This window comes from Oryctolagus cuniculus, chromosome 8 (genome assembly GCF_964237555.1).
Source record: "Oryctolagus cuniculus chromosome 8, mOryCun1.1, whole genome shotgun sequence".
In the NCBI taxonomy this organism is placed as follows: Eukaryota; Metazoa; Chordata; class Mammalia; order Lagomorpha; family Leporidae; genus Oryctolagus; species Oryctolagus cuniculus.
The window spans coordinates 64,116,555-64,131,830 of NC_091439.1; the positions used below are offsets into that span (position 1 = coordinate 64,116,555).

Below are 15,276 nucleotides of genomic sequence, written 5' to 3' on the forward strand. Positions count from 1 at the left end.
TGGCTCAGGTATACTTGGGTGCCTACCCCCCATATGGGAGAACAGAGAGTTTCTGGCTCCTGGCTTCAGCCTAGCCCAGCCCATGTTTTTGTGGGCATTCAGGGAGTGAAACAGCAGTTGGAAAATCTCTCTCCCTCTTGTGTGTGTCTGTGTGACTCTGTCTTTCAAATAAATAAAAATAAATAAAATAATGTAAATGGCTCATTGACCATTTTTCAGAAATTTCACATATGTCGAATGTGCTCTGAGTAAATGCACTTACACATGTGAAGGAATCCAGCAACCACAAGGGGCTTTTGCTCCTTTTAAAGGGCGCAGGGATGAAATTGGGGGAGGGAGGAGCTGGTGCTGGATGAAAGCCTGGGTGTTCTAAGTCGGAGCAAGTCCTGGAGTTTGTTTTCATATCATTTTCCCAAATAACTATGTCCCTCCCTACCCCTGACGTCATTCTGCCCCTCACTCTTCAAGATAGTCCTTTGTACAAGTGCATACATAACTACACACAAATCTTGAGTCCCTTTACGTGTGTTTTTGCCTTTCTGTGCTTACTAGTTAGGCCAGGAGACCTGGTAGGGCATCCTCTTCTCATTCTTCTGATCCCTGGAGATGAGCCTGCTGCAGATAGCAGACTGCCCAGCCCATTGTGGAGCTCTGTGTAGAAACGGTTTTCATTTCTGGAATTGATCATTGCCTAACAGAAAACTGTTTCTCATGGCTTTTTCCTCTATTAAACCCATCAGCATCTTTCAGATGCAAGAGATAGTACTGAATGAATGACTGCAAATTGCATCTAGAATGAAAGGGAGAAGGCAGTCCTTAATCCTTGATAGCCTTTGATCCTATTTTAATGTGGAGACTTTTAAAATACACCTTTAGGGGTTTGCGGATGGGGATGGTTGTTACTGAATCTTTTGTTGTGGAGTTCGGGCTAATGTAGTAATTTGACATTTTTCCTTTCAGCTGTCCCATTTCCTCCAAGTCACCGGCTCACAGCAAAGGAAGTGTTTGATAATGATGGGAAACCTCGTGTGGATATCTTAAAAGCACATCTCATGAAGGAGGGCAGACTGGAAGAGAGTGTTGCGTTGAGAATAATAACAGAAGGCGCTTCAATTCTTCGACAGGAAAAAAACTTGCTGGATATTGATGCGCCGGTCACAGGTAAGTCCTGAGGATGCAGACTTGGGTGCCTGCCTGCCACGTGGGAGACTGGAGGGAGTTCCTGGCTCCCTTGTGCCTGAACTTTCTTGTTTATAACATCAGATCTAAGGTCCTGACTACCACTGGGTCTTCAAGTACCTTACTCACTGTGCTCCTTTACTGTTAAATCTGTACATTAAGGGACTAAGGATATTGTATGTATGTAGAATATTTTTATTTTCATGTGTTCAATGTCTGCAAGATTGGGGTGCTATTAAAAGTGAGGGGCAACTTCAAGATAATGAAGATGATGAAGATATTTGGTGTAATTCTTAATCAAGAAGTGATGTTGTTTGTCATTGCAAACACTAACTGGCAGAAAAAACACAGGCTATTCACTGGGAAGGCTGAAGTGTCCTAAGACTTTCACAGTGGTTGAGGAAGTGGTTGAGTTAATTTACTGGTTCTCGATATGTGATCCCCAGACTGTCATCATCATTACATCTTCCTCATCATCTTCACCTGGGAACTTGTTAAAATCTGAATTTCCAGGCCCTATTCTAGAACTGAGTAAGGCCCCATAATCTGTGTTGACTTGTCAAGTGTTCTAGATGATTCTCATAAAATTTGGGAAATATTGAACTTCAGGACAAAAGCCAAATTTCTCACTTTTGTTCCTAGAAGACAAATATTTACATTCTGAATGTTTTTGTCCTGTTGCTTTGCATGGGCAGGTACGAATTTTGTTCAAGTATGCTTAATGGAAAATAGAGTAGCTCATACTAGAGATTTTTGATCTATCTACCCTTTGTGGAGTTTGCTAAACTTGGCAGGCTTTCATTTTTAGAGAACCTAATAATTTTCATTTTCCCCTTACATATTTTCATCCTGGCAAAGGGAAAACATCTAGATATCATATGTCTCTTTTTGGAATAAGAGAAATATTTAAAACTATCTCATGCATTTTAGTGATTATCTCTTTTTTTCCATTCTGCATGTTCTTATAATATTATTGGTCTTCAAACACATATGTGAATGTGATTGTTCTTTCTTGAACATCAGGCTTATACCTTCCTTGATGGAAATGCCCCCTAAAGATTCCTACTCCAAAGAAATTGACATAATTTACATTTTATTTTTGGTTGACAAGGTGATCTTCTTGCTTGTTCCAAATTCAGAAAGTATAGTGAGGGTGGGTTGAGTCAGGCAGCAGGAGGAATTGGCTGCAGTTGTATCAAGTCTGTATTGACAATGGTATGTGAATCAGGCCGTGGACTTACCTGGTGTCTGTGTGTGTGTGTGTGTTAGTTACTGTCAGGAGTCCTCATTAAGTTCATGGAAAAATGTGTATTATAAAAATATTTTCAATGAATTTTAGGTTTTTTTGCACCAAAAGAAACTTGACTTTTAGCTTCGTTTCCCATGAACTTTCTGAAGTACCCTTGTGTGAATCTTGTTTTCATCTAATACAGTGGAGTCATGCATTGTTATCTGCAGGTCACAGAAGCCATGAAAATACAATACAGAGCAACAGTGGACAGGCTTTACTTTCCTATATATTAAAACCCAAAAATTTCAGTATCTGAATACTGTTCCGAATCCACCACCAACAAAAAAAGTGTTTTTTTTTTATTTTGACTATGAATTCTACCTAACGTATTAGCTGTATATATCATTTAGCTTATTTGTTTTTGATAATAATGAATTGCATGCTGTTGAGTTCTTTTTCTCCCATTACATGTGATAATTTGTGAATTCTGATGAATAATTCATGTGAAAATCATGAATGAACCCAGGAAGTATTAATAGAGTTGAAAAAAAAACATGGCAAATGGATATTTAGGGTGAGGTATTTTCTGGGGTGGCCTGATCACTTCCTCTGTTGCTAGCCTCTGTCCTGGAAGAACACAAAGAGAAGATTTTAGAAGAGTCAAATTCACAATATCTTTTCCCTGAACCCTGGGCCTTTCTGCAGTACATTTGCCCTCTCATTCAGAGGCCACACCTAATTCTTCCACCTGGCTCAGATAGCGGCTGATAGTTTGACAAATTTCACAAACTAGATATGAAGATACTTTAAAAATCAGGACTCAATGAAGTATCACTTTCCATGAGAGAGAAGAAAAGCCTTTTAGGTAGTGCAAGAGTAGCTTTTGGAGACGTCACAGAATATGTCGCTCTGAAGCACAACTGGAATCTAACTCAAGGGAAAACCTTTCTTTAGAAGAGTATTCACATCTCGTGATAAAGGAAAGATTCTACAGAGCTTCTAGCAGATTACATCTGAGTGGTCTCTCCACTCTCCCGCACCTCCTTTTTCTGAGAGTATTAGAATATGGAATAATAGTGGCAGAGGCCAGTAAAAATCTTTTGCGCAGTGGATAAAAGGGAGAATACATTTTTATGTATCTCATTCTCCAGCAAGTTAATGTTATAGTCCTTTATGGCTGCAATAAAAAAAATGCCATTAACCTAGTGGTTTATAAACAATAGAAATTTATATATTTAGGAGAGTCTGAGAGGTCTGAAATTAAAGACCAGCAAGTCTAGTGTTCTCAGATGGAGCTTCCATCTGTGTCTGTACGTGGAAGAAGGGGAAGACACCTCTCTGTGCACTTTTTGATAAGGCCAATAGTCCTGCTTATAAGGGCTGCACCCTTCTGATATCTGAAACTCTCAGTGAGATCCCAGTCAAAACAAGGGAGCCATGATAGAAGCTCTGCTGTTTGCTCTAGACTAACCTGACTGATTAAAACGGTAGATTTCCAGATATTTAGCTTGAAAATTGTATTTCTGTGTTGCAGGCATTTTGTGAAAAATAGTTTCTCACTTTCACTTTTTCTGAAAACTGAGTTGAATATATCTTTGTTTACTAGAAAACATACAAATGAAATATATTTTTCTATTTTTCTTAAAGATTTATTTTATTTATTTCAAAGGCAGAATTAGAGAGAGAGAAAGAGACAGAGAGGCAGAGAAAGAGAGATATCTTCCATCTACTGGTTCATCCCCAAAATGGCCACATTGGCCAGGGCTGGGCCAGGCTGAAGCCAGGAGCCAGGAGCTTCCTCTGGGTGTTCCACATGTGTGCAGGGACCCAAGTACTTGAGCCATCCTCTGCTGCTTTCCCAGGCACATGAGCCACAAGTGGGATCAGAAGTGGAGCAGCCAGTACTTGAACCAGCACCACATGGGATGCCAACATCGTGGGTGGCAGCTTTCCCCACTATGCCACATTGCTGACCCCGTGAAATATTTTTTTAAAAGTTTCCAAATATTAATATAGCTATGCATTTTGACAATTCAGTTTAACACATCCAAAGGACATTTACTTGGTAAGGGTGGCATGGGTTACACACATGTGCACAACCTGACCTGTGTGGAAAATGGAAGCAGTGTTTACCCCAAGGTAAGTACAGAAGCTATTGATTAAAGATTTGACTCAGATCTACCCAAGCCAATTAGTATGTAGCTTATAAGAGCCATAAAGCTGTTCTATTTTTGAACAATGACTGGTTTTCCTGACAGTGCCCATTGGTTGCCACATCCCATCCTGAGTTAAAGTCTGTGTTAACTAGCTGGATTCCTGCCTGTCCTGAAAATGGATTGAGGACTTTTTAGGGAGGCCAGAATCATGTTTGGTAAAAGCATTGAGATGTGGTCTGTGCTTAGGATGCTCAGGTTCTGGTAAGGGAGTCAGACACATAAACAGATACTCGCTATATAATGTGTCAAGTTTGTAACAGAGGTGCTGAAAAACTGGAATGGGAACATAGAGAACATAGAGGGCAGAGGATGTCTTGAGGTTTCCTGAGGTTTGAATTGGAACACGCATGGTTTGTAAAATTTACTTGTATTCAAAAGTTGGTCATGCACTACAGCCTACTAAGCACATAGGTATGTTTTATCAAGTGGCCAGCCTTGTTCTTGAAGATGAACTTTGGGAAGACAGTGTGTCAGAAGGCTGGGAGACAGGTTACAAAGTTGAGGGTCAGATATTTGTCTCTTGTAGGCAGCACTGAAAATGTTCCTTGCAATACTGCTCTGGAAGCAGTGGGGAGCCACAGTGGTCTTAGAGCAGGGGAGTTAATCCATAATCAAAGTTGTGGCTAAAGTAGCATCGTTGATGGGATGAGCAGGGTGTTGGTGGAGGAGCTCTGGGAAAGAGTTGATCAGAAATCTTTCCTTCTAGTTCAGGGGAGCCATGATGCTCACTTTGGCATGCCCGGGACATTAGATTCAGTGTTTATTTCAGGGCCTTTAAAAGAGTGATTCCTAAAGTTGATTTAAAGACATACTATTAGTTTGTATTTTTTTTTATTTATTTATTTTTTTAACTTTTATTTAATGAATATAAATTTCCAAAGTACGGCTTATGGATTACAATGGCTTCCCCCCCCATACCGTCCTTCCCACCCACAACCCTCCCCTTTCCCACTCCCTCTCCCCTTCCATTCACATCAAGATTCATTTTCGATTATCTTAATATACAGAAGATCAGCTTAGTATACATTAAGTATGGATTTCAACAGTTTGCTCCCACACAGAAACATAAAGTGAAAAATAATAGATGATTTTTTTTTAAATGATGATGAAATCAGAGCAGACCTATTGTCATGTTTAATCCCAGTGAGAGTCAAGTTGGGAATTGATAATTTCTTTTTTTTTTTTTTTTTACAGAGGATCAGTTTAGTATGCATTAAGTAAGGATTTCAACAGTTTGCACCCCCATAGAAACACAAAGTGAAATATACTGTTTGAGTACTCGTTATAGCATTAAATCTCAATGCACAGCACATTAAGGATAGAGATCCTACATGAGGAGTAAGTGCACAGTGACTCCTGTTGTTGACTTTACCAATTGACACTCCTGTCTATGGCATCAGTAATCTCCCTATGCTCCAGTCATGAGTTTCCAAGGCTATGGAAGCCCTCTGAGTTCTCCGACTCTTATCTTGTTTAGACAAGGTCATAGTCAAAGTGGAGGTTCTCTCCTCCCTTCAGAGAAAGGTACCTCCTTCTTTGATGACCTGTTCTTTCCACTGGGATCTCACTCACAGAGATCTTTTGCCAGAGTGTCTTGGCTTTCCATGCCTGAAATACTCTCATGGGCTTTTCAGCCAGATCCGAATGCCTTTAGGGCTGATTCTGAGGCCAGAGTGCTATTTAGGACATCTGCCATTCTATGAGTCTGCTGAGTATCTCACTTCCCATGTTGGATCACTCTCCCCTTTATTTACTCCATCGGTTAGCGTTAGCAGGTACTAGACTTGTCTATGTGCTCCCTTTGACTCCCAGTCCCTCCACCATGACCAACTGTGAACTGAGATTGATCACCTGGAACAGTGAGATGGCATTGGTACATGCCACCTCGATGGGATTGAATTGGAATCCCCTGGTATGCTTCCAACTCCACCACTTGGGGCCAGTCAGCCTGAGCATGTCCCAAATTATACATCTCTTCCCTCTCCCATTCCCACTCCCATGTTCAACAGGGATCACATTTCAGTTAATTTTCAACACTTAAGAATAACTGTGCATCAATTACAGAACTAAAATTCAGTGTATTAAAGACTTTGTGAATATGGTTAGAGTTTGCAGGAATCCACTACATTTCTCCCTGAAGTTCTCATATTTTCCTGTTTTTCCCTCTTACTTGACAGAGAACATTCCACTCATTTGTAAAGTGCAGGCAGACCAGGAGATTAGGTTTTTCAATAGAGTGATTTGGAACTTATTTTCTGCTCTCTGGGCGGAGGGCAGTGGCCAGCATCATCAGCTGGGCAGGCTGCTAATCTCTCCGGTTTGTCTGTTTCCTGCAGCAGGGGATTTGTCCCTGGGGCAGCAAAGGATTCCCTCAGTGGCTGGGCCTGCCATTTAGCACGTCAGGCAGTGGCCAGGGAGCCCTCTGGCTCCGCTCCTGGATGTGAGAGTGGACTGGTGGCCAAGTTTAAGGTCATGGCATTCTTTCCCTACAGCAGCTGACGTCAATTGGAATTCCCCTTGCCTGGACTCCGGGGAGAGTTGAGTGGGGATTGGAATCCAGTGTCTTTTGGGAACTAAAAGATCAGTATTTATTCTCTTCGTACTGTCTTGTTTTACTGTAAAGCAGCGTGACTTTAGTTTTTATGGGGACAAAGTATGACTTCTGGGGCATTTTGCCCACGTATGATTTCTGTGGCCAGATCTTTAGGGACTATTCTGAATGAGAGTCATTGTCCTTTTTTCCTGATCACTTTACCTCTCTGGTCACACACGGTTGTTGTCAGAAAACCATATGAGGAAGGGGAGAGACACAGGGCTGAAAGCAGTGTTGGTGACGTTGAGCACGCATCAGAATCTCCAGGAGGGCTTCATAAGCTGCAGAGGGCCACGTCCCACCTCCAGCGTTTCTCATTAGTCGGTCTGCAGAAGGAGCTGAGAATGAATTTCTGACAGGTTCCTGGGTAATGATGCTCTTGAGCTGAGATCACACTGTAGGAACCACTTGCTTAGGTGCTTGCCCAGAGGTCTCCTAGGTAGGCAGCTGCAGACCTTGCCCTGAGCAGGTATTTGTTTGTCCATGTTACTCGTGCCTAGCGGTCATGCTACACTGTACCCACTGTGCGGCCTCTCTGTAATAAGGTGTAAGTGAGGCACTTTCATTTAAATTGAGTAGAATTTGCTGTTGCTTATTTCTGAAGAAAGCCTGAGGAACATTGATGGTAAAGTTTCTTGAGAAGGAATAAATTATTGACTGTTGATTATCATTTATTATATATTAATTAAAAATGTGTTCCTTAACACAAGGAGACAAAGCAAGGGTATACTGCTTAGCACATTTGGGACATACAATTTATCTATATATGAGTAGCTTTTTTCTGTTAAAAAAATTGAGATTTTCTTCATAAGCTGTCTGGAAATTTTCTATAGAAAGCTACTACTGGGGCCACCAGTGTGGCACAGCAGGTTAAGCCATAGCCTGCAAATCCAGCATCCTACTTGGGTGCTGTTTCAAGTCCCAGCTGCTCCACTTCTGATCCAGCTCCCTGCTGTTGTGTCTGGGAAAGCTTAGAAGGTGACCCACGTCTTTGGGCCCCTGAACCCATGTGAGAGAACTGGATGAAGTTCCAGGTTCCTGGCTTTGCTGTGGCCCACCCTGGCCGTTGGAGTCATTTGGGGACAAGTGAACCAGTGGATAGAAGATTGATCTCTCTCTCTTTCCCTCCTCCCTTCCTCCCTCCCTCTGTAACACTTTCAAAGAAATAAGTAAATCTTTAAACAGAAGCAAAAACAACAACAACAAAAAGAAATCTACTACTAGGACAGTTTATAAAACAAACACTCTAGCGATGAAAAATGTCCTAAGGTGAATTGGGTGGTGCAGTTGGGTGGTCTGTTAAGAACAGCTGAGCCTCAGTAATTCTGTGTTTGTATACAGTTAGTAATAATCTATTAAGCATTAATAAACATGTAACACCATCCCCAGGAAACATTTGGTGGTCACTACGATTATGTCATAATTATAAAAACGGCTACAGTACTTGAAGACTCATTACACCATGTCCTCTGCAGTTTTCCGTGCCGTGGTGCTGTCCCACACAGTGAAATGTTTCAGTACTTTCCTGAAGGTGGTGCCTTTAGTTGTTTTCATGGAAAGATAAACATGCACTAACAGTTATTGAAATCTGAAAGTGATGACTTGCAGCGGTGGTCCTGCCATTCTTTCAGAGAAGGTTAACCTGTATTAAAGTCAGTACTGCTGTGGTGTTAGGAGAAGCAGTGTTTGAAATGATACTGGAATTCCTCCAGGTAAGGAGAGAAAATCTTATTAGCTACCTAAAAAAGGGACTTGTAGATATCTGTTTTCCTTTGTGTACGCAGACTATATTGCATTCCCAGTTTCACTTCATATTCTAATTTCTTATTGAAGTGTTGCTAATAATTTCAGTCCCCACTGATTTTAATCTTCTCCTGAGGTGGGAACATGTGTGAGCTATAATGGACAATGCCAAATGCTGGTCACAGACTCGGCCTAGTCCCTGACAATGTTTTCACTGGTCTAAAATGAAATTATATTTCTCATTTTAGGGAACATGCTGTCTTATTTATATAAAACTATGGTGACTGTAGATATTTTTAATAACTATTTGGGGGACACATTACTGAGTTGTGTTTGCTGTTGGGATAACATTTGTTAAGTTCTTGTTTCTTTCCCTTATCAACACCATACATTTTTATTTTATTTTATTTTTTGACAGGCAGAGTGGACAGTGAGAAAGAGAGACAGAGAGAAAGGTCTTCCTTTGCCGTTGGTTCACCCTCCAATGGCCGCCGCAGCCTGCGCACCGCGCTGATCTGATGGCAGGAGCCAGGTGCTTCTCCTGGTCTCCCATGGGGTGCAGGGCCCAAGCACTTGGGCCATCCTCCACTGCACTCCCTGGCCACAGCAGAGAGCTGGCCTGGAAGAGGGGCAACCAGGACAGAATCCGGCGCCCCGAACACCATATATGTTAATTCTTAGTGTTCACACAACTCCAAGGATGTACTGCTCTCCATCCCATTCTACAAAGCAGGAAACTGGAGCTCAGTGAAATCAATTTCTTAAAAGAGTTACCCAGCTAGAAAGTGTCAGAACTTGAATTAAAACCCAGGTGTTGGGACCGGTGCTGTGGTGCATGCAGTAGGTTAATCCTCTGCCTGCAATGCCGGCATCCCATATATGGGCCAGTTCTAGTCCTGGCTGCTCCACTTCCAATCCAGCTCTATGCTATGGTCTGGGAAAGCAGCAGAAGATGGCCCAAGCACTTGGGCCCCTGTACCCACATGGGAGACCAGGAAGAAGCTCCTGGCTTCTGGCTTCAGATTGGCTCAGCTCTGGCTGTTGCAGCCATTTGGGGAGTGAACCAGTGGATGGAAGACCTTTCTCTCTGTCTCTTCCTCTCACTGTCTGTAACTCTGCCTCTAAAATAAACAAATAAAACCTTTAAAAAATCAACTTAAAACCCCGGCAGATCTGCCATGTCTGTTCCCATTTTATTTGGAGGTAAAGCTTAATTTCACAGGCCCGTGAAAGCATTAAATCTGGGAGTCACCATTTATAACATGGTATTAGAGTGTATTGTCCTGAGTTATTTTTTCATCTCTTGCTGTTATCCTACTGAAGTGTTAAACACCTGAGAATGGTGCTGTGGTTTTGTGGACATTATTCTGTTTCCAAATAATTTAATCTCAGTATTCTGCAGATTTACAAATAGTACATTATGATAATAATACAATGAAGACATATGAGAACATCAAAGTAGAATTTGTATTTATATATGTGTTTGTGTCAGTGCAATCACTGAAACAGTGGTTATCTTCTTTTTCTGTTCTTTTTTACTGACTGTTGATTTTCTTAAACCTATTGGTTTCTGGCTTCTTAGTGGGATATTTTAGATGTATGAGATATTGAAATAAAAAAACACATGAAGCCATCAAAAGTCATTTTTATGGGGAGATCTGTGGTTTAATTAGCAGATTAGTAAGGGAAACTAATAACACATTTTAAGGCAGCTGCTTTATCACCATTTAAGGTTAGTTACTTTCTTGGTATATAAAATGTGTCATTTACAAAGGTTAACTAGCGCTTTTTTGTAGACATCTTATTGATGAGAAAATATGCTACCTGAGGGGAGATCTTCTTTACTTTTGCCTATGAGGTCACATTGCTTGACCTCCTGTGCTTGGTCCAGTTCACCACCTGCATCACCTAATGGCACAGTGAAAGCCCCTAGAATTGTCCATCTGTGGAGTTAGGGGTATATGTTTTAGGGGGAGGTCAATATTCTTTTGATCATATTAAACCCAAAAGGTCTCTATATGGTAAATTATATATGTAAATCCTTATCTAATAAGAAATAACAAACTGGTAACACATATTACTTGCTAAGTTGTTTTCACCACATGAAAATAATACTGATGTGAAAATATATTTTACTGATTATATGGTGGTAGAAGGAACAACATGAAACATTCCACTTCCAGGAGCTAGTCATTTTCAGAGTTTCATGAAACATGACATTATGTAAGATTCTGGACAAGGTTGCCTTTTGTGGTATTGTGGTTATTTCTGATTCCAGCTTATTGTATGTTTTTCTGTAATTAGTTTCTGTGCATATTTTGCATCCTGGCCCTTCTGTCAGCCATAATAGCGTTATTCCATTGTATTCCTTAGATATTTAAGATTTGGATACCAAACATTTTGAACTTCAAATTCATGAGAGGCAAATACAAGGGGACTTCAAAAAAAGCCATGGGATTTAGTGGAAGTAATTGGGATTAAAACTATTTTGAGGGAACATGTTGTGGCATAGTGAGCTAGCCTGCTGCTTGGGATGCCTCCTTTCCATACTGGAGTGCCAGTCCCAGTCCCAGCTGCTCCATTTCTGATCCAGCTCCCTGATAATGTGCCTGGAAGCAACAGATGATGGCTCCTGCCATCCATGTGGGAGACCTGGATGGAGATTCTGGCTCCTGGCTTCAGCCTTGCCCAGTGCCAACTGTTGGAGCCATGTGAATCAGCAAATGTAATTGCTCTCTCTCTCTCTCTCTCTCTGCTATTCAAGCTTTCAAATAAATAAGTAAATCTTTAAAATTAACATTGTTTTCAAAAGTTTATTTTAGTAAAAAGTTGGTTGAAACACAGGCATAAAGGGACTTTCAAGAAGTACATGGAAAGCGTATACTATGAAATAAGTTTAAGAATGTGTTTTAAAACTTTTTACACCAAAATAAATGTATCTTGTAATTCCATTTTCCATGAGTTTTTTTTTTAAGTACTTTCATATGTAGGTGAAGGAATCTTGACCTATTTTGTAATTTCTTAACACTGTTACTTTGGAAGTGCCTTTTTTCTTGTTAATAAACAAAGCTCTGTGCAAGAATAAAATGAGGTTTAGTGACAAGAAAAAATGTAGATAAAAATGAAAGAAACAATGATTAGCTGAGCTTTCTTTTTCTGTATGGCTCTATTTGTAGTGTGTTCATTTATTTCCATAAACATTGATGTCAAGGTCACCATTTTGTTTGCATTGCCTTTCTTCTCAGATTCATATATTTTTGTTCAAGACAATATTTATGAAGAATACTACTGTTGGGATTCCATTAGGTTTGCTGGTTAGTGCCAGGGTTTTTAATATTAAGAGATCTATTTGGAATTTATGGACTTGATTCAATTTCAGAAATGCAGTTTTTACTTCCTATGATCTGTTATTGTGCTATCTGAATTAAGATGCCATCTGCTGGTATGTATTTGACACATCTCGTTGTACTTTTAGCTGCCATGGGAATCATGGGTCCTTTATGGCTTATAAGGAACAATATTTTTTAAAGTGACATGCAAAGACATTAGTGTCCTTTTCAAATAAAGGATCTTTGATACCTTCCTTTCTGTTCTCTTGAAGTAATATACCTACTTGCTATGATCTTTATTAGCATAATTTGATTCTTTCCTAAAAACATAATCAGTCCCCAGTTTTAAGAACTCCGTTAAGATCCTCTTTAAAGTCCTAACTACAGGTGTTTTTTTTTCTTTTTTTTTTTTTTTTTTTTTTTTTTTTTTTTTTTTTTTTGACAGGCAGAGTTAGACAGTGAGAGAAAGAGAGACAGAGAGAAAGGTTTTCCTTTTTCCGTTGGTTCACCCCCAAAGTGGCCACTATGGCCAGCACGTTGCAGCCGGCGCACTGCGCCGATCCGAAGCCAGGAACCAGGTGTTTCCTTCTGGTCTCTCGTGCTGGTGCAGAGCCCAAGGACCTGGGCTATCCTCCACTGCCTTCCCCGGGCCACAGCAGAGAACTGGACTGGAAGAAGGGCAACTGGGACAGAATCTGGTGCCCTGACAGGGACTAGAACCCCGGGGTGCCGGCGCCATAGGTAGAGGATTAGCCTAGTGAGCCACAGTGCCAGCCCAAATAGGTTTTAAAAGAAAAATTTGATTTGTATTTGGGTATCATGTGATGAGTAAATGATTAGCAGGTAATAACAAAGGTGAATAGAGATTATTCATTTGAAAATTTCTTACTTCTGTTTTAAACATGAAAGGCCAACACCTTCAAAGGTAACCCCTAGCTTAATCTTAGCTGCTGTTTGTTTTTGCCTTCCTCAAGAGATAAGCTGGTAGTATGTTTCAAATCAATATCAAAGCTAGGTGAAACAAATTGTCTGCATCACTGATACAAAATATACATTGCATTCAGAAATCTGAATTTAAAACATCTTAAAAATGCCCGATTTTTGTAGTCCCTTACAGAATAGTTTGTAGCTGATTAGCTAAGTGTTGTAAGGGTATAGTAGTTGTGAGCCAATTTATAGGTTCTTTTCTTACTGTGACCTGTTTAACATTCTCAGATTACACTCAGACTTCTCATCCTGCTAGGTTATCTTAAAAAAAGAAAAGAAAAAAATAAAAGAAGAAGAAGGATAGAAAGTGTCCCCATTAAAATCATAGATCTCTAGTTTGGATTCTGGGTTTGCTATTTCCTGGACAAGTTATTTCATCTCTCTCTCAGCTTCCTCATCTGTTCACAGTGTTAGTCTCATGCCTGTTGCTCAGATATAGTGAAGAACTGCAACCTCGTCACAGATAAAATGCCCCATAAATAGTAACCATTTTGTTATAATTACTGTGCCCATTTTTTCATGGCTATTATTGTTATGTAGCTGATATAGAAACTCCATTTTTAATGCATTATTTGGTGATTTGGAGTAGACAGACCTCTTCATTCTACCAATTTGGATAATATAGCAGACCTTGTGTTTTGTATTTTATGATTGTAAGGAAAGAATTTTGTAGAGCTGACGGATGAGAAAGGGAACAGAGAAATCTTTGGGGCAGATGTCCCCAACTCATCCTTTCTAAATTTCAAATGAGTTTAATTAATGAAAATAAAATTCTGTTTTTACATTATTCATACAAACTGCTGGTAGGCAAAATAGGGGAAAAGAAAAACTTGTGAAATCTGACCTATTGAGTTATTTTAAAATTAGAAGTAATTAGTCAAAGTAATGATTTTTTTTTTACGTTTGATGGCTGAGAATCATTCTGACAGAAATGCATTTTCATTTCAAATTTGTGTTTGACTTTTGACATAGTAGTTCATGGAACTTACAACAAATTGCATATTATCTGGATTTTAAATTTCCCAAATAATGTGCAACCAGATTACTTTCTGGCTTTTAAACTTGAAAAAATATTAATATGAATTCCCAGTGATTTTCTTTTTTCCTTCCTGCTGGAAGCCCTAAACTATTTAATGATATTTTGTCTGTGTACCTCTTAGTTGAAGCCTTCTAGGGTTTCTAGAAGGCTCAGATTGTTTATAACAATTTCTTGCTGTGTTTTTTGGGCATGTTAGTAAGTCTTTGAATAAGATAATGCTAAGCAAATTTCAGAAGTTCATTTGGAGAAAAGAAGAAATTGTAAGTTAAGGGATCATGTGTCACAAGCGTATAATATTGATTGGCCTCACACATGCTTTTGTTCTTTTGGTACATTATAAAGAAATATAAACCAATTTCAAATGGTGGATAATATTTCAGGTTCTGTTCTAAGTAATGAATAAGCTCAACAAGCACTCTGAGAGTACATAGAAGCTTAAACTTTTTTTTTTTTTTTTTTTTTTTTGAGAGAGAGGGACAGATAGAGACAAAGGGATCATCCAGTTGCTGGATCATTCCCCAAATGACTACCATAGCCAGATCTGGGTCAGGCTAAAGCCAGGAACCAGGAACTCCACCCAGGTCTCCCACATGGGCAGCAGGAGTCCATCATCCACTGGTTTCCAAGGCAGATTAGAAGAAATCTGAGAAGCAAGGACTCAGACACTCTGAAATGGGATGCTGGTGTCACAAGTGGTGGCCTAATCTCTGTATCACAACACCAGCCCCAGTGTAGAGACTGTTGGAATGTCAATTGTATGTATGAAAAAATTGAGACATGGAGAGATTACAGAGCTTGGCCAGAGTCACAGACATGTACTTCCACAGTTTAGAGGTATCTGGCCCATCCATTGTAGTTATTATTCAAACCCAGACTAAGTCCAGAGCCCGGTTTTCATGAATCATGAAGGGTGGCTGTGTGGCAATTGATTAAGATATTCTTGGGTAAGGAATTTCTCA

General features: G+C 39.9%; 1 protein-coding gene across 1 annotated transcript in view; it reads left to right on the plus strand.

The window, feature by feature from the left end:
- PPP3CA (protein phosphatase 3 catalytic subunit alpha) overlaps positions 1-15,276 on the plus strand; it is a gene marked incomplete at its 5' end in the record, with an annotated part of 325,463 nt that overhangs the window by 155,879 nt on the left and 154,308 nt on the right. The window contains 1 exon segment of the mRNA NM_001082692.1: positions 961-1,161. Within this exon segment, the coding sequence (NP_001076161.1) occupies positions 961-1,161 (201 nt within the window).